The 20415-nt window shown below is 43.5% G+C and overlaps 1 protein-coding gene across 10 annotated transcripts in view; it reads right to left on the bottom strand.

The window, feature by feature from the left end:
- SOX5 (SRY-box transcription factor 5) overlaps positions 1-20415 on the bottom strand; it is a 276165-nt gene that overhangs the window by 126654 nt on the left and 129096 nt on the right. For all 10 annotated transcript variants that reach the window (XM_064421478.1, XM_064421482.1, XM_064421474.1 and 7 more), the window contains 2 exons: positions 11130-11302; positions 8671-8739 (listed from right to left, as the gene is read on the bottom strand). In XM_064421478.1, coding sequence (XP_064277548.1) covers positions 8671-8739; positions 11130-11302 — 242 coding nt within the window. The remainder of the gene's footprint in view (positions 1-8670; positions 8740-11129; positions 11303-20415) is intronic.

The raw sequence follows: 20415 nt of genomic DNA, 5'->3' as shown, positions 1-20415 counted from the left end.
GGCTCCAGTCCTTTCTTTTCAGCGTGCATTCCTTGATAAGTGGCAAAGCTTCCCACTTATCAGTCACTCAAAGTGACTGTGGCTGTCAGTTGTGTACAAAGCGCAATCAGCCTGGAAGAAGAGACACCAGCATTTTTCTTCTCAGTTTGAAGCAAACACGTTTTGACTGCTAGTCATTCAATTTTAAAGCATCTTCAATTAGGGGCGGATGAAGATATAAAGAAAACACATCCTAAACACCTCTGCCAGCCAGCAGTAAAAAATTTATTGTTATCTCCTGCTTCACCTCACCGCAGAGGCAGCAGTGGCAGCCTTTTTTTGGCTGTACAGCAGAAGTGCTCAGGATTGCACACACTGCACACAGACAAGAGCAGGGCCACGGAGTAGCTCATGCTCGGCTTCTCCAGCCACTTACAGGTGGCACCTTGTGCCCCTGCTGTGCCAGCACCTGCATGGGCACAGAGACAGGCACAGGGCTCCCAGGGCACCCCACGCCACCCACTCTGGGCACAAACACCCACAGAATGACACTGCTGCTCTGCAGCCAGCAAAATGCCAGACTAAACCATGAATAAGGCCGTGGAAACACAGACAAGGGAGGGCTGGCAGAGAGGAGAAGCTGCTGCAGGAGAGGGTGGGCAGCTGCATAAGAAAGGTTACTCAGCACCTGGGAGCTGAAAGTGAAAGAAAATGGTCAAAGCTGATGATGAGAGATGCAGAAATTGGAGAGGGGATCTGAAAACAAACAAACAAAAGACAGGGTCCTGAAATGCCTGCTGAGATGAGGCCGTGGAGCACAATGCTGCCAGCTGTGATGACTGGATTTGACCATTAGCCTTTTCCTTACAGTCTAAGATGCTGGATTATTTTGGGTGTTTCAGTGCTCTGGTTTTTAAAAAAAAAAAAAAAAAAGTTTCTGGCCTTCCCTTGTGATTGTGTGAGAGAACTGGCAAATGAGAAGACTGAAAGCTCAGTAACAGAAAGTAAATTAAGAAAAGATGCTAAAATGGCAAGAAAAAAAGTCATGAAGTTCAAAACAGTGTTACAATTTGAGAACATTTGGACCAGTAACACTGGAGAAAACAAGTGCTATTGCCATCAAGTAGCTCAGCACAGGCAAAAAAAGCTGATTTACCTCAATCAAACATGCCCTTGCATTTCCAATAAATTCAAGTTCACAGAATACTCTGATTTTGAAAGGACCCACCCACAAGGGTTCAATTCTTCAGGGCATGGCCTATATGGGGATCAACCCCCAACCTTGGCAGAGTTAACATCATGCTCTGACCAGCTGAGCTCATGCAAGTTTTAGAAGATACTCCTGGTCTGCACTGGCACCACAACACCACCAGTCCACAAATTTGGATGGCAGAAGGGCATGGAAATGGCCTGAGATCAAACTACTCAAACTACCTGCAGAAACATGCTAAGGTTACCTGTGGAGTTAAAACCATGGTGCAAATGATCCTCTGCACTGAAAGAAGTACACATAAGGACCTCAACAACCTTTTACTTTCCTCAACAACTTAACTTTCCTGGTAAGGGAAGAAATGAAGGCCCACAGGTTACTCAAAATCCAGTCTACCACAAATGCTATTAGCTGAAGCTGAGAGGACAGAAAGCAATTAGCTCATTCTGACTGATTTTTCTTTTTTTTTCTTTCCCTTCTTTTTCCTATTTTCCCCCCCAGCCCCAAGGGTTTGTTTGTTTGGGGGCTTTTTCCGTTGTTGCTCTCTTTGGTTTTGTTTGTTTGTTTCAGGTTTTTTTTGTTGTTGTTGTTCTCTTTGGTTTTGTTTGTTTTTGGTTTTGCGCATGCCTGTGTGTGGTTTTGAGTAACTTCTTTCCCAGGGGATTTCTGCTGCTCGAGGGACAGGCGAGCTCCTCTGATAACTGATAGGAGATCAGCTGCAGAGCTTTGTGAGGAACAATTGTTCTGCCTCTCTGCTGGCAGCGTCAGGGCTTTGGGAAGAGGTTGCAAAGTCATGGGAAAGGCTACAGTGTGACTCCTCCTCGCAGCTCACTGAGTGCAGCATGCCCTGTTTGTAAGCTCTGGGACAACAGCTGCTCCTGACACATGATGGATTTGGACAAAATGTCCCCACATCCACCGGGACTCAAACATGCTCAGTCTGACTGTGCACTCACAGCTTGTCATATCCACACAGGCAAAAAACCCAAAAAAATAACAAAGGCAAAAACAAACCACTTCAGTGGACAGAGCCTGCTCTAAAAATATTTTGGAGAGCGAGGAGGAAGATACTTTCTCACAGTTTTCTGCTGAAGAAAGGTCCCATTAAACTCCTACTAATGTGAACAAGAGCCTTTTCTCCATGTTCAGTGGGAGCTGGATCAGGCCCTCACTTCAACAGCTTTATTGTCTTACCAAGGAAATCTTTTGTCCTCATCTCACTTCCACATGCAAAGAGGACTCCAGTTGTGGAAAAACTGAAACTGCTCTGCCTTGCAAAGTGATTGCAGCAGCACAAAGCACTGCTCTGCCGCCACTGACTTCCCAGAACAGCAGAACTCCCAGGGAAAATGGGAATCCAGGAGCAACAGGCATTACTGACTCTGTAACCAGGCCCTTGTGCAGCAGCTGCTCATTTTTGTGTCTCCAATGAAGGACTCATCACCTCCAGCCCTTTAAAACCCCTGGAGAACTCTGGTTACAGACACAGGAGAGGTTGGGAACCAGAAGAGATGTCCGCAGACCTTGTGGCTGCACTGAGGAGACACTGACAGGGCAAAGATTAAGAGTAAGCACCTCTGCCCTCCTTATTATAAGCTCAAAGTTCCCCAGGTACTTAGCTCATAGTGGTCTGCTGGAGGTTTTCTTTTTTTTGAAGCAGCAGACAGAAAACGAAAGGCTTAGCCATGTTGGAAATACAATTTAAGACTGCAAACTTGTTGGGGCAGGGAAAAAAATCTTCAGTTTCTTTTTGTACAGTCAATTAATCTGTGTCTTCTCTCAACAGGAGAGAGAAACTGGTACCTTCTACAAAAAACCAAGAAGAACACAAACGGGCCTAGATATCCCGCAGCCAGCTTTGGGTAAGAGATGATTGCTTACCTGAGGAGTGCAAAACAAACAACAAACCTGAACAAAACAAAGCAAAAATTACTGCCATAACTGGAGGGTAAATGATGGTATCTCAAGCACTCTGGAAGCAGGTCTCTACCACTGTTTTGGAAGACTGGAATCAGTCCAGAACCTCTCGCTGTTTGGAAAGTTTTGACAATAACAACTGTGTCATTTCAAAACTTTGCATGTTAAGCTTAAGAAATATTTTGCTGAACTTCTGTGTAACTCAGAAACCAAATCCCTCTTTCCTCCCAAAAAATACGGCTACGTTTTGAAAAACAGATCTGGCTGAAAAACGGCCTAGCCATCCTGCAGGAAATTCTAAGTTCAAGACTTTATTACAGTCCGAATTGGAATATGTTAAACCTCAGAGGGCACTGAGAATGGGAATATTCTGGTTGGAGAAGCAGCAGCAGAGCCAGGCCTCTTCCTCTACCCACAGAAGTGATGGGGAAGGGCACACAGGCAGCTGGCAGCGGGTGGGAGGATGGAAACCTGCATCCAGACCCCAGGGAAAGCCTTCTGTGGAGCTGGGGGGACATGCAGGGCAGCTGGAGAGCCAGGACAGGCAGGCTGCAGCCCAAGGCCCCCGGGGCTGTGGTGCCCACACTCCCCCTGGACACGCTGCTGGGGTCTGCAGGGCTGGAGGCCACTGCAAAGGACACACATCCCCCCTGGCAGGGGGATGCTCAAAGGGGAAATGCCATTTTTACTGCGCCTGTGAGACCTCCAGCACTGCAGCAAGGCCTGCCAAAGCTGCTTTCAGCAAGCAGAGCTGGGAGGTTAGAAGAAGACATGTGGGCCAGGCATGCAGTGACAGACAGAAGACCTCGGGGTGGGATTTGTGGGGTTAACTGTTCCGTGCATGGAGAGACTGCACCTGAGGGACCCCTGGCAGAACCTCCTGCAGGCACCTTCAGGCCTGAAGGAAATTGCTCCCTCTTCAACACAGCTTTAGTGCTGGAGAGGTTAATTCCCACATTTCAGGCATTTGGTACCATCTGGAGCAGGCCAGGGACAGTGGTTCCAGCTTTGCATCAGAACTCAGCTGGGATCCCCTCACTCTCAGAGGCCCAAACTTTCTCACAAAGAAAGGGTCCTATTCAAACATCTGCTCTAGCTCGGAAGGAAAATGAAAACCCTCTCCTAAAACAGACTGCTGTCTGGCAGGAACTGCCCTCAAGTTTCAGAAAGCCCTTGGTTCTTGGGCTGAGTATGTCACTCAGAAAAGAATACCAATTAGTAAGCAATTACTGACAGTATTAAACCAAAAAAGTCAAACAAAACCATGGCCTAAATGTTAGAAACATTGTAAAGCAGCATTTTTGCTTCCTGCTGCTTTGAGATCTTAGTTTTACATTATTGGCAACCTGAAGTGTTCCAAGATCTTGAGCTGGGCTCTCCAAAAAAAATTTTGACTAAAAATCAGAACAGATTAGAAAACAGCATTTGGCCTCTGTTTTGTTTGCCTTCTAATTTTGGAACTTGTAGTGCTCATGGTTTCAGATTTTGCCTGGAAATATGAGAGTTGGAAGTTTACATTTGGGAGAAATGAAAGCTGGCATTTTTGTCATCACATGACTCCAAGAGCTGGGGCTTGAGGGAAAAACATAAAACATTGTCAGGTTTTCTACAAAATTGTGAGATTAGCGGCATCAGTTTTATCACAATTTAGGCTGCAAGGTTGACCTATTTTATCAACAGTGCCCTACTGAATATGAATTGCTTTATGAATTTTAACAACCATATTTCATTTTAAATACAGTTCAATTAAAGTGACATTCGTCACCGAGCTTCAAAGCAAACCCTTCCATCACATCCTGGGCCAGACTTTGTCTCTGAACTGCACGACCCCTGCCAGCCCCGTGTCTCAGAGACACCCTTTGAAGGGGACACCTCTGGGGTGAGCCCAGCTCAGCACCATGAGCACCTCCCAGCCTTCTGCCACTCTGCCCAGCTGGCAGGAGAGCTCAGAGCACCCCAGGCTCCAGAGCAAGGGCACCAGGGAGCAGATTGTGGCCCCACAAAAGATGAGTGGGTGACCAGGAGAGCTCCCTTGAAGCCCTGGAGGACAAAACTGACCTGAACCCAAGAACTTGCTGAGCTGTACTAGGTGCCAGCCTGTTGATTTGATTTTTTAAGATTTTCTAAACTTTCTGATCTTTATATTCTTTTTCACACCCTTTTTGTAAACAACTTATTGCTTTGTATTCCTTTATGGAAGAGAAGAAATTTGATAAACTGTTGGTTTGTCCAGTGCCGTTGGAGAGGTGGCAGTTTCACCCCCCAATCCACTGTCACCTTTAGAAATCTATAAATGTTGGAGTCAGAAAATAAACTCCCCCTTCTTGCCTTGAAAACAGCAGCGTGTTCGCTTTTCATGTCCTATAGTAACACCAGCCTGCTCTCCAGCTGCCAGCCTAAAATACAACCTGAAACCTTTGGGGTGCTGGTGCACAAGAGCTGTCAGATCACACGTTCCAGCTCCATTTAGAGCAGAACAGCAACACTAGGAGTGCTGGGGGGAAGAGCCCCAACACTGAGCAGGCAGAAACCTTACAGGGAAAACCTTACCCACACAAAGATTAGGCAGAGCAGAAAGCAGGGTGCATGGGGGGATGCACCCCAAAGTGGCACGAAAACAAATGGGGGAGGGTTAGTTAATTATTCAGAGAAACTCAAACCTCTTCACAAATTAGGTCTAGAACATCCTGAAAAGTAGAAAAAAATTATTAAAATTCTCCAAAACTCAAAATCCCATCTAGATCCCATTTTAGCATTTTGAGGTCATGCAGATTCTCAAATTTAATCCAATCTGCAAGTTTCCTGCAGTTTACTTAACTCTCTATACAAACTCCTTGTTTTCTGTTTTAGTGACACCACCTTCCAATTAATTCAGCAGAGATGGGCTTGGAAAAGACGTGTCAATTAGAGACTCACATGCCAGGCACATTCTTCTAAGCTCAAGGAACTAAAGCATCTTTCTCCAGCATCCCAGAAGTGCTGGTTTAATTGAGCTGCAGTTGCACTGAGCATCTGCAGTCCTCTGAGGAGGAGAGGGAGTCACAGTCTCTCCCTGGTTATGGATTGTGTATCACTGATTGTGTGATGGGCTAAGGAGAAAGGGAACTGTTTCCAAGTTAGCACACTGAGAGAAAGGACTCATAAATCATGGGGTCAGCCAGGTTATGCTTTTTTCTAACCTTAGGGTATTATGCTTTCAATACAATATTTCAATGGCTTTTTTCTGTGTAATAATTTATATGGAATTATGGCAACTCTTACAAGCTTAGAAAAAAATTGGCTCAAGTAAAACGATTCCTTTGTCATAAATAAGTTGAGTTCATAGCTACAGCACAATCATTCAACTGCACCTAAGTCAAACAGTTATCCACTCTTTGTAGGAATATTTCCCTGTCAATAAATCTAATGCTATTTCAAAACTTCAGGCCAGTGTGACAGAAGCCTGTTAGATTAATTAGGGCAAGGTCAGAAAAGCTGAACTCTCAGCTACATTCTTGTCACACTTTTCTTCCACCTACCACAACTCATAGGCTGTAAACTCACTGACCATTTTAAACATGGCCATGTTAGGGGGGCTTCATTGCCCTAATTCATTTACAAAGGATGATTTCTTTAAGAATTGTTTCTTCTCTGACAGTCACTATAACTGTGGAGAAATGTTTTGCTTTGCATTCACTGTCAATAAGGATTTTTTTTTTATTTTTAATTTTTCCCATCAGAGTTATGGGCTTCAGCCAGGGTTCATGAGACTTCAGGATCATACAGGCATGGAACTGCCCAGACGCCTGTGCAGTATCACCCAAATTTCACTGCAAACACACATCAGCTCTGTGGGAATGAGAGAACAGTGTTGTCTCTCTGGCTGCTCCATTCCTGACCTTTCTTGCCTGACCATCCAAAAGGAGGGTGCCACAAATCTGATGGGGTCTGTGTGAAGTGGGCCCTGGAGGTGAAATTCTGACCTCAGCAGGGTCAATATTTCATCTGCAATCCCCTGAGACAGACCCCCAAATAATTTCTGAGGATTGCAGCTTCTATCAGATGGTACTTGGCTGACTTTCATTTACTACTGACTCAGGTCAAACTTGGACCAGGGATCAAGAGATGAAAGGCTCTATATCTCATTATCAATAACCAGGGTTTTCTTCACTACCCTAAAAACAACATACTTCATTCTTATCTACAAGGCATTAAAACTTAAAAGGGTTGGGGTCAAATTACGTTACTTCAATTTATTTTTATTCACTGCTTATAAAACAACTTCCTCTCTCGCTGCCATAGCTAAATGCTAAAAATACAAATATTTTCCTTGCTATTGTACAGGTTTTGCTATTGTTTTTCTTTTAAAGTCTCATTAAAAATGTAGCAATAAAGAAAAATCCCTCCCACACACAAATTAGGAAGCAGAAAAGATTACAGAGGTCGAGGCCAAATCAAGCCTTACCAATCTCAAAATTATTTCCAGCAAAGCACATCCATCTTGTATAGAAGTTGCCTTAAAACAGAGGGATGGACCTTCCCAGGAGATTTTCATAAATGCTCAAGCCCAGATACAGACAGAATGTCCTCTGGAATGACAGAGCCAAGTTTCCTTCCAGTATGAAGCCATACAGCTCCTCTGATCTGGCTGGAATTAGGTTTTCTTAAATGGCTTACAATTGTGATTGATAACTTTAGGCAACTCCCTCTGAAAAGCTGATGAAAAGCTTTGGAAGGAGAATCCTGCTGCTACTGAACAAACAGAACACAGTCTACAGCAACTCACAATGCTCTGTACAAAGCTGCACGATTAAACAACCAGAGATTCCACCCTGGTCTAGGTATCTGTAAGAAGTCAAACCTCTCCTTTGTCATTCCATGGAAACCTTCACAGGCAAATTGATTTGCACTGTTCCCAAAACAGGGGCATGCACATGGAAGAAAAGTAATGAAATACACTCAATGGCATGAAAAGAAACTTCTGAGTACAGTATGGCAGAAAGAGGCTAAATAAAGTTTACTGGTTATCCTGGTTTAACAACATTTTCTACTCCTGGAATAAACCTGCAGGTACCTGGGACTCACACAGCTGCCCTCCTGATCTAACCAACCTTTTGGCCAGCTTCTCACTCACACAATACTTCTCCACAAATAAGAATTCCCAGTCTCCAAACACCTCAGGCAGAGGGAAGAAGGTGCACTTGATTATCAATCACTGAAGAGAACTGCTTCAGCAAAGCCTCAAAAACAGAACTGTAGGACATTGGTTCCAAACAAACTCTTTCTGGCAATGCTTTTGTCACTCCTGAGCAAAGAGGATTGGTCCTGCAAAATGCCTGCTTGCATGACCAGCTCCTCTAACAGCCTCTTCCTGACCCTACAAGAACCATGTTAATCATGTAAGGCCCTCCAGAAACTGACCTTTTTTTTGCTAAACGACAGGTAAAATCCTCCTGTGTTCCCATAAACAAGATGCCAGCCAACCACAGAGATTCTTAAAGAAACTGAGGCAACAACGGCTGAGGGAAAGAGTGGGGAAGGGAAAGGAAGAATAACAGGGGCACGGGAGGAGATGCGTCTCTGACCTGGATCTGCTGCTGAAGAAGGTTAATTTTGTGCTGCTGCTGCAGAAGCTGCTGCTGCTGTCTTGCAATCTGTGAAGAAATTGCACAGAAGAAACGTGAGATACGGATCACCATTCCCAGAGTCCATCCACAGGAAGCTCTGCTTAGCTCTTTAAACCTCTCTTCTGAGCTAAGGGACCTTCAGGGGCAGGTGGCAGCAGCCTGGAGACTGTTACTGAAGCAAAGGACACAGGAGTTCAGGAACAATTCATTGCTAACACCAGGGAGAAAGGGAATCCTATGGAAAATGCTGTGCTGCACAGAAGACAGGGACCTATGCAAAAATCTTACTGAAATGGCACTGCTAAAATTCCCCAGGAGAGAGAACAATACCAGCACAGAAACCAAAAAATAGTGGAGGAAGGCAGAAAAAGCAAAAAGCCAGGATGGCCAGAAATACTCTTCTGTTTGGCACCACCTGCTTAAATTTTTTTTTTTAATGGCCATCTGACACCATGGAGAAAGGTTCTTAGTGTACTTTTTAAATGTAGAAACAGGCACAAAGAGACTGGAACTGAGCTTGGAAAAAGCACTGGCTCTCCAATGTGTGTATCAGCTGCAAGGAGCTGAGGGGGCAGGCAAGGCCACAGGGCTCAACACGAAACTGGTTTATGGAGATGCATGGAGCCCTCCAAGCCTCCTCTCAAAGCCAAGGGCAGTTTTCCAGAAGGACTTCCACCTTCCCTCTCCCCCAAAGGACTGCAGGTTGCTGCTGTAAACACATTTTACACCCCGTGAAGGGAAAAAGCAGGCATTAACAGAACGGAGTTAAGAGTTCTAAAGGCTGGAGGGAGATAAACCATTCTTGAACTTAAAAAGCAAGTTCGACAAACTTTCACTGAAGTTGCCACAAAAGCTCTGCTCCCACGAACAGCCAGTGCAGCAGTGCAAACATCAGAAAGAGCTCTGCTCTTCCCCTGTGTCCTGTGTACACATCTCAGCTGGTAACTTAGACATACTTACTGGGGGAAATGTGCTTTCTTCCCCTTAGGTAGCTTCCTTTCTTTCTACTATTAGACTATTTGCATAAGAAACACTCACTCATAGTTAGCTCCACATCTAACAGATCAAATGAATGTTTTCTTTTTGGAGTCTTTCTTTAAGAAAGAAAAATAATTTTTATCACTACATTTTTTTCAGAGTTTGGAAATTTTCATTTCTGCATAATGCATAAGTATACAGAATTTCTTCAATTAAAAGAAATCCTAGCTATCCTAATTTCTTTTTCTACTGTCTTCATTTTCTTTTTCACTTTCAAATCCCCATGGCACTAGTGACTTTAGGAGGCAAGGTAAAGGGAATAGTTCATACAGGATGTCTCCTGGTGAAAGATCTTGCCAGTTCCACCTTCACTCCTTCCTCTACCTTTGCTGTTCTAACAACAGCAGGATACAAACTCCCCAGCTCCAGGGAAGTCACTTCTGCTCTCCCCATGTGGGATTTCAGGCTGAGGCCAAAATACCCTTTGTTTAAGATAATGTTTTTAAATAATTAAAACCAGGGAAAACCAAGGCTTAAAAGTCTGAAGGTAGCAGCAGTGGCTTAGAAATCTTAAGACTTGCTTAAGTACAGTACCAACCCTGAATCTGACAACTATGACAGATTTCAGAGAAATTTGTGAGTTTCATAAAACTCACAGAGCTGCAATTCTGTGATAAAATTTTAAACTAGATATTTAAATATTCTCTGCTCATGTTCGATACAAAAGCAGACATTAATTTCTGTTAAAATCTGCCCAGTGAAATCTGTGAGCAAAGTTATGTTTCTGCCCAAAATGTTGTGTGTCCATGTGTGCTCACTGGAAGTGATCACATGTGAAAACCATGTTTGCATTTCCAGTGAAGGGCATATTTGCAAGAACTGAAAATCAAGCCTCTCAAGTGTAGAAGAAAAAAAGCCACACTTGTTCACTGACTTTATATTATTCTCTGCTTTTTTCCACAGTTGGCAAAACCCAACCTCTTCATTTCTCAAGTTACAATCCAAGTGCTGCATTTTGTTCTTTTTATACCTGTTCAGTATTTCTGAATTAAAGCATCTTTGGGGGATTATTCAGGAGGGCTGGATTTGCCTGTTTATCTACAGAAAGTTAAAAAACCCAAACAATATGGAAGGATAGCACAGAACTGCAGAATATTCTGAGCTGCAAGGGACTCACAGGGAGCATCCAGTCCAGCTCTTGAGTGAATGGCCCAGGCAGGGGCTGAACACACAGCATTGTTGGCAGCAGGCTCTGAACAGCTCCAAGATGGATATATTGCAAATCAAACCATTCTCCTGATGCGTTTTTGTTCAAACTCTTCCACCTCAGAGAACGAGCGGAAAAGATTTTGGGTGCAGAGCAACTCTGAGAAGCTGAACTGCTGGAAAGCCCTGGTAGAAGGTGTCTGAAGCTGAAAGGCCCTGCAACAGCCACTCACCTGCTCCTGCTGCTGCTTAGCCAGCTCCATTTGCTGGCGTTGTTTCTCGATCTGAGACGCAGCCAGCTTCTTCTGCTCGTCGTGAGCTGCCAGCAGCTGCTCCCTCAGACTGGTCAGCTGATTGATCATACCCATGAGCTGCCTCTCCTTCTCAGCCAGGCTTTCTGGAGTCCCTGGGCATCAGATGGTGGGGGAGAAAGAAAAAAAGGGAGGGGGAAGGAGAAGAGAGAACATTTAGAGCGATCCAGCTCTTTATTTTGCAGCTTTATTGTAAGCAAAGTTTGAGGAGAAGCAGAGAGCAGCAGCATATTGCAATGTGCTGCACACAAAGACCTGCTCCTCTGCATGGAGGATAAATCTCTGCACAGGCTTTGATCTGGTCCTCCCCTTCAATGGATCTTTGCCCTTTCATCTGTTTTCCACTGCCCTTCTGTCAGATTAATAGAGTGAAATAATGCTGCCTATTTTGAGGAAGCTTCAAGTTTTAAACACTGGGGAGCAAAAAATCAACCCTTCCAGGTGTGTAAGGTAACTACATTTATGGCAGAAACTTAGGGAAAAGATGCAGTTTCTGTAAGTGTCAAAGCATTGATGGAGGATAAGCATTAACATCCCTCTATAACCTGTTATATCATCTACATCCCTCATTAGGATTAAATTATACAGTATTTAAATTGTCAGTAACTCCTATTGCTATTACTGCCACCAAGGTGCAATTTAAAAGGAAAAAATTATTTTATAAACATATCCAAAATGTGAGTTAAACACACTCACCATCACTCTCATTGGTACTGTTCGTAGATGTTTTTTTATAGTGGAGTTTAGCAGACACAGACAGAGGAACTCACTACCTCACTTTCACAACCATGCTGAAGAAATTGTTTTTTCTACCCAGAAGGACAGTGGTTATAAGGGAAGGGAAGAAAAAATTCCAAGAAAAATCAAAAGCTATGAATCATACACGACAAAAAAAAAGAGGCACTTTTAATATACGTAGGATCATTTGACTGTGAATTTAAGAGACCTGAAAATATGTGTAGCAGCTAATCCACAGATATCCCCAATACCACCACACCCTCTCACATGAGTCAGAGCCTAGGAAACCTTTCTAAAAAGTCTTTAGGAAGGGATTAAGGCTATCAGTGTCAATGCCTCCTCCGAAAATAGCCTGCTTTTGGGACTACCCTGCCATCCAAACCCCTTTCAAACACAGGAAGCATTCTTCTGCCAATGTCACCAGTGCTCTCCAAGTGAAAATAAAAAAAAAAAAAAGAGGAAAAAGAAAAAAAATTGGCGACTAGAGCAAGCATGTTCCTAGCCAACTATCAGTCAGACATGGAAAAGAGCTACTGGTAATAGCTCATTTAGGCTGCCCCCCTGCCAGTGCAGGAATGCTCCCTGCAATATATTTAATACAGCTCTCTAGACTGGATTGAAACGTCTGTAATGGTGAATCATCTGCTCTTGCTTTGAAAGGCTCTACCACAGCCTTTGGGGTGGCACTGGGAGGGCTCTCTGCTTGATAGTTAGCTTAATTTACTTTTTTTTTTGTTACTTTTGCCTAATTTCAATTATGTGATCCCAAGCAACATCCCATTTTCTACATTAGCCAAGCCCAAGCACTTAAATGCATTTGTAGACAGCCATGTGCAAGTGGAAAACCACAGAGAATCAGCAGAAAAAAATATGACAGAAGAAATGTAACTGAATTGTTTTTCATTAGGGTTCTAGAAATTTCTGTGAAAATATTCTCACCACATAACAAAGAACTACAGCAGAATATTCTCAGATAAAGCCTCCAGAAAAACTGTGGTACAAGCTGGAAACTTGAGAAACACACTGAAACAGAAAGCATAGGACTTTAAACCTGTTCTGCTACAAGCTGTGAGAAAGAATGCAAGCCAGTGCTAAAACACGATCAGGGCTGAAGAAAACACTTCTAACTAGGATTTTTCCTTCCAACATTGGAGACAGAGAACTGCTACAAGTAATGCATTTGCCACCTGGCCACGGAATTAATCAGGAGTTGCTATTGCCACTCTTCCATCCTTTATTTGTTTTTCCCTAGGAAAAAAGGTGCAGTGTTTCCAAGTGGTGCAGAAGAATTGTTCTAGGAGGCAGCCCCTGCCTTGGCCTGTCTATGTGGGTCTACCATAAAGCTCCTTTAATGGAGACTACTATGCACTGCCACACCTGAAAACAAAATATTCTGTATTTATTTATTCAGCAGATATTTTATTCCTAACTTTTACTGAGGGGTGGATGCAAGCACGAGAGAGAGGGGAAGCAGGACCTACAGAAAGAAGGAACACACAGGATTGCCTCAGTCCTTGAGTGAGGGTAAGCAGAAAGAAATCTCTGTCAAATACACCAACACACATCACAGCTCCTCACCACTGCTGCTTCATCCCTGGATTTTCAGCTCCTACAGCAGCTTTCAGCTGGGAATCAAAAAGCCCTTTGTAAAGCTAAATTAATCCCCATCTTTAAGTTAATCTGAAAGGTGGAGAAATGTTTCCACATGTGCAAAGTGACAGACAGGGAGCTCAGAGCTCCCAAGAGAGGCAGCAAAGCCGTGCTGCTCTCCAGCCCTGAGTGCCCAGGCTCCCCAGGAACCCCTGTGCCACTGACCTGAGCGGGGCACAGGCAGGGACAGCCCCATCAGCCTGCCTGGCTGGCACACAGCACCAAAACCCTTCCCCAGCAGGGACAGGACAGCCTTATCTGAGCCCCAAGAACAAGTGCAGCCTGCAGCTCTGGGTGCTGAGCACAGCAAGGACAGGACGAGCTGCAGAGGGACAGGGGAGGCCACGGGCACCATCAGAGGGCTGGAGCTCCTCTCTCTCTGAAAGGCTGAGAGAGCTTGGGCTGCTCAGCCTGGAGAAAAGAAGGCTCCAGAGACACCTTCCAGTACCTAAAAGGGGCTTTTAAAGATGGGGACAAACCTTTTAGCAAGGCCTGCTGTGACAGGACAAGAGGCAATGGTTTAAACTAAAAGAGGGTCAGTTTAGCTAAGATATAAGGAAGCAATTATTTACAATGAAGGTGGTAAAATACAGAAACAGGTTGCCCAGAGAGGTGGTGGATGCCCGAAACTTGGAAATTTTCAATTCACAGGGCTTTGAACAGCCTGGTGTAGTGAAAGGTGTCCCTGACCATTGCAGGGAGACCTGATAACCAAAATTATGACTCTGAACTCAGAGCAAGCAGGCAGTGCAGTGAACTGCCAGTGCAGACACCAAAACCACTCTGCAGCCATGCAGCCAGGAACAAATTGACTCAGTCTCTTCATTATTATTCAGTTTTTAAAGACAATCTGAAATGCCCACAAGGGGTGTTTTATATCCTACTTACTAAGTACAATGCATAATTCCTGGGGTTTATACAGCTGGAGTGAAAGTAGTCTGACAAAAGGCAGACTTCTTGCATTATATTTCTCAAGCTATTTCAGTTTGCTAATACACCAAAAGGGAAAATTTATCAGCATCAGCTTAAAAAAAAAAATCTCTTGGAGAATACTTCCTGGAAAACATGGCTTAGTAGGTACTTTTTTTCACAGGACTAAGCCATCCTTCCAGTAACTGGAATAGTACTTAATGATAATTTCAATTCTTTGAGGTAATAATTCCTTGCAAAGTAAGTACCTGGATAGCCATACTCTCAAGTGACCTGCACAAAACCAGAGGCAAAAAAAAAGATCAGCTATGTGGCTCTAATGAGAGATGGTGAGTTCTGTGCCATTTCCCCTTGTCTTACTCACACATCTCTGGAAGCTCCACTGGTGATGAATCATAGTTTTGATATGAACTGATATACCTTGCAGGTAACTGGTGGCTTGTAAATGTGTGAAAATGAAAAAAAAAAGGTAAGTACTTGAATCAGATGGTCTTGATAACAATGTTAAGTGTTTGCATTTAGTTTAAGTTTGGTATTTTTTATGTCAGCCTTCTTACCTAGCACACCTTTCCTATAATTATCTCCCTTGAAATAATCAACAAAAGTGCCAATCATGTATTGCTGTGCATAACACACAAAGGCCAAAGCATGGACAGTGTTATTTATTTAATGGTGAGGTGAGGCCAACGGGGGGGGGTCACTACATAAGTACAGCCAGTTCCAGGATTTTTTCCTGGTGTATCAAAAATCACTGCAGAGTTAAGAGCTCCAGCTGGTTTTTGTACCCTTTTCTGGATGCTGTAGGCTGGGGGTAAATAAGAATGGTGGAGACTTTTGTCCTACCCTCACTATCTTCATGTTAACCTGCACGAGATCTAAGCCTGTATCAGGGTGTGAAGCGTCTTGGCAGCCAAGGGATTTCCACTTAAAGAATTCTGCAGCTCACAGGGCAAAACACATCAGTATTTTAAGCAACTAAACCAACAACAAATTAAGACAGTTGCTCAAATTACGCTACTCACGAATTAATGAACTATCCACATGGTGTGGACAGTTAACCTTGCCTAACCCTGCCTGAGCTTGGGAGGGGGTGCAAACCCCTGTCCCCAGCAGCCAGCTTCAGATGTTTCCTTCCTGAACTCCCTGGGGGCTGCTCCAAGCATGGAGTTGGTGCATGGCTCTGGGGCTGGAAATGGGCATGGTGCTGGGCATGGGCACGGTTCTGGAGCTGAGGATGGTTCTGGGGCTTTACACCTGCCTTTACACCAGCAGTGATCTCACTCCAGCCAGGCATCAGGCTGCCAAAAAACCCCCAAGTGTCCCTCACTGCAGGGTACAGCCTGACAGCAAGCCAGAGCACTCCACAGAAATCCTGAGTGAGAGCCTCAAAACAACGCCTGCCTCAAGAATTGCTCTTCTTTACCCCCAGAGCCATGACAAACAGATATTGCACATTTCATGCCTATCAAAGCCTTTAGCCACCAGGCCACCTGCCCTTCAGGAGATTGCTGTGGGTGCTCTCTGTGCTCCCTCACTGCAATGGCAAAATGTGGATTTTCTACAACTGATGTGAACAACTCAGGCAAGGGACCATTAAAGCACACACTGCAGGTTGGTAGCTGCATAAAGAACCAAGAAAAGATGCTTTCCAGATGTGTCAGCTTGTCCTCTATCACCATGAACAGAAACTCAGAAAAAACCCCGTGTTTGTGGATGCAACACCCACAGCAGATGGCAATAAAAGAAGACTCAAATTAGTGGCATTCTGTATCGCCAAACCTAAACCTCATCTCAGATCAACACTACCCATAATAGTGTTTAAGTAGTAGAAGAAATTTACTCAAATGTGAAATAAACTATTACACATTCTTAGTTCTGATTCACAGTCTCAGACTGGCAGTGACAGTAACATTTTAATAAACATTAGAATGAAGACACCAATATGACCAAATGACACACTTAAAGTGAGAAAACGAACAGGAGAAACCTTGGCATACCCACCCAAAACAGAACCAAAGCAAAAAAAAAGGCAGAGAAACTGCTTTTGCGATCAAAACAGTAAATACTTTATTATAATTTATTAGACAGAATGGGAATGTAAATGAGAAATTGGGAAAGCCAATATTTTCTTGAACAGGCATGTTAAGCTCCTGCTGCAAATGCTCAGGCAGTGGGAGTGTTTGCTCCCAGGCAGCCCAGGGATGTGCATGGCCCAGGGGCAGGGCTGTCCCCAGGCCCTCTGCCACCTCCCCAAGTGCTGGCAGTGGCACCAGCCAGGGGGGCTCAGTGCACACTCACCCACACAGACAGTGAAATCTCCCTGCCCAGCCAGTTTGCTATCACAGAGACTGCTAAAGAGCTTTTTGAACTGTCAGAACCTGTCTTTCAAAGGGAAATCAAAGAAAACAATGTGCAAGTACAAAGCCTGGAAGACATAATAATATTGTATTATGTTCGTATCATTAACTGTGGTTACAAAAGAAAAAAAAAAAGCCTCCTGTATCTACAAAGTTTTCTACAGGGGAAAAACTCATTAAATGGAAATAAGAATATTTTGAAGTGCTCTGTATTCGAATAATGCTAAGATGTATAATAATAATTAGAGCATGCAGAATAAAGCATTTTTTAATTTCAAAGCACTACCTAATTGATCTTCTTAAAGACTGTTTGCAGGCAGAAAGGTGATGGTATGCATTATGTTTTTCAAGAGCAAACCAAGGCACGAAGTTTTTAACAACTCACCAAAAGTCATTCTGAACTTTATGTGGTGTAGGAGGTTTTATTGCTGCCTCGATGAAGTCACCAGCAGAACTATTCCAGCAAGGCCAAGAATTTCCCCACTGACTTTTAACAGTAATACACGTTAAATAGATAATTAAGTCTGTGTTTGACCCAGTTGGAGACTAGGTAGGGTTTCAGCCAGGGGGACCCTTATGAATGAAGCAATTATTGATGTCATCCAGCCCAGGGAGCCCTGCCACAGCACAGCCTCTGTGCGACTCTGATGTAACAGCCCTGAGCTGCAGCCCATGCATGAGCTAAAGACTGAGTCACCTCCCAGCATTTCCTGCAATGCTGTGCCTTTTCAGCAGGCTTTTTAAGCCAGCAAAGGTTGCAGTTTTGATACAAAAATGAAGCTTTTTCAAACTGAACAGTCTATTAACCAAGCTGTCCTCAGAAAGAATAACATCCTAACTGTAACATATCCAAATAATAAATCAAATTACCAGCAGTTCATAAAATATCTATCTTTTCTAGAGGGTTTTTTTCTTACAGCATGTTTCCTTCAAGTATCATTCTCATCCCTGTGGCAATTACTTTCCCCCTCACTCCTCGCCCCAGTTTTAGCTGTGACATTTTAGAAATCTAAACCCAACAATAGTAAGGAAACCAGAAAAGTAAAACGGACAGGCCACCTAGTCTTCTACTTTAGAGCAAACTAATCTGTGCCATGCTCTCCCTAAACAAAAATCTAAAAATCTGTTTATAACCTAAAATGGAAAGAGGAGTATTGCCATTCGTGCTGCTGCCATCACCTGAAGTCACACACGAGGCCATGGGGAGCTGATGTTTCCTCCAGGAAAAGCAGGTGATAAACAGATCTAACTGGCTGAGGTAAGGTCAGAATTTAACATCTTCTTCCCCCTGCTTCTGAACAGCAATGTGACATGTTTCTGGCCAAGCACTGGGACTGTACTTTAGAAAATGTACATTTAAAGTGTACATGTAAGGTGGGTTTGGGTCTGTGCTTGGGAACTTGTGCTGCCTCCCCTGATGCTTCCCTAAACACTTCAGAGCACTTTATTACGGACTAGAACAGAGATGAACAGGCCACTAAATCCTGGAGCTGTCAGGACAAAAACATCTGAAAACTGGCATTTTTCGTTAAGTATTTCAGCCACCTTTGCTACACAATGGCTGCCATCTCACAACTACCCATCTTGCTAAATTAAATTATTTCATCTTACTGCTAGGGCGAGTCAGCATCATGAAAGAAAACTTTCTGACTGCTTTTTACTTGGCAAGCCACAGGCACCAGAAACAGAAACAAGGAAAGAAAAAGTGCACAATTCAAACTCACCTGCCTGTACTTACAGATTTATGGAATGGATCTTCTCTGTCTGACAAGTAAAAATCCATTGTAGGACAGCGAGATATAAGGAAGGTATTTACTTCAGCAGACAGACATTCTTAATCTTTTATGATTTTAGAGCAAGGTGAAGAATGAGTAAAACCAAATTATAAGCAATTACCCTCTTTTGCCATTACTAGCCTCAAGAACTCGTACTCTGTGGGGAAAAAAAAGCTCAGCTGCCTGCTCTGTACCAAACCAGCCCTTTGGTGTTTCACGAGGCTGGAAAGAAGCAGTCACTGAGCACTCCTTATTTGCTGTCAGGAAAAAGTTTTGGTAGAGCAGACCATAAACAAAGCTTGGTGTTCAACCAGGTTAGCAACTCACTGTCAAGGTTACAAAAGGAATAGACAACGTTTGTACTGTTTCTCAGAGGTTACTCATTGTTTTACTGTCTGGACAACAAGTCAGAACTAGGCTAGGAAAATAGTGTTTGCTGCTGGAATTTTATGCAGCAGCAGGAAAAAGTAAAAGTGTGTGTGTGTATTTGCTTTGTTTTGACAAACTGGCAGTTGTAGCTCAGTGACATTCAGCTCTATCAGGTAATTTTAGAACCATGAAGCACAGCTTTAGGACCCTTTTGTCAACCAACTCTCTGAATAATTTTAAATATAGTGGTTTGGCCCCCATATGTTCAAACAAAGTCACTGGCATTTACTACCTCCATTAGTTCAATTTTATTATCTCTACCAATAATCACGTCTCAAAAATAAAATTAGAGCCTGACTTTTTGAGACCAAATTAAGTACCTTTATGTACAAAAATCCGGAACAACCTGAACTTGCTGCTTTACCATAAAATAACATTTTTAGATGCTTTAAAGAAGATTCCTCCAACCCTCCCTTCCACACACACAACCCTCAACTAACCTCCCATTCTAGGTCAAATAGGAGCAGCTCCACGCAGTCACAGCCTCTCCCTCAGGCTTTCTTCTGGCCTGAAGAGGTTCTGTGTTGGTGTGGCTCAGCTAGCCCTGGCTGCCTCTGCAGGGCACCACACTGCCTTGAGATCAGCCTGCCCAATTCCCTCTGGAAACTCAGGATTCCCTGGGTGCAACTGGGCAGGTAACCATGCACCCCAGCACTTCTGGAACCTCAACAAGGACTAAAGCTCAATTTGCTACTATTAAACCCCCCAAAAAGTAAACACAAAGAAGATACCAAGTAGGTTGCAACGAATACTGAATTTATGGCAGTTAAAAGCTGACAATCCAACATACCTTAGCTCCTTCACTCATGACTCTCACCCTCCTTCTCTTGCCACTCCACTTACAATACTGCTCACAAAAAAAAAAAAAAAATGCAGAACATCCAGAGCTGACACAAGTTTTCAAACATTTCTGAACCATTAATTTGCAAATGCAAAATTCACACATCTCCTGGGGATCTGTGCTGTATTAGTCAAAGGTTTAAACCCAGTGTATTCCCCATGAATAATCTTTCTCCCTTTCCCCCTCCTTCTTCCTGTCCACATGTAAATGCAGAATTCCTTGTCTTTAGTTTACAGATTATGTGATCCAAAGTGTCACTCACTGGATTACTGCACATAACCTGAGCACTACCCAAAGCTTACTTGTCTTCAACTTGTCCAGCATTACTTAAATGGAATTATCCATCACAATCCATACACTGAATCTGCACAGCTCACTTATCTCAAGATTCTGTGTGTCACCTACCAGATTATCCCTTTTAATCCATACATTGAATCTACATAACATATGTCTTTAATTCATGGGCTCTGATGAGCTATAGTATCGCT

The sequence above is a fragment of the Passer domesticus genome, chromosome 5, assembly GCF_036417665.1.
Source record: "Passer domesticus isolate bPasDom1 chromosome 5, bPasDom1.hap1, whole genome shotgun sequence".
NCBI lineage: Eukaryota > Metazoa > Chordata > Aves > Passeriformes > Passeridae > Passer > Passer domesticus.
The sequence above is the reverse complement of the archived record's forward strand: the minus strand, read 5'-3'. Positions and strand labels throughout refer to the sequence as shown.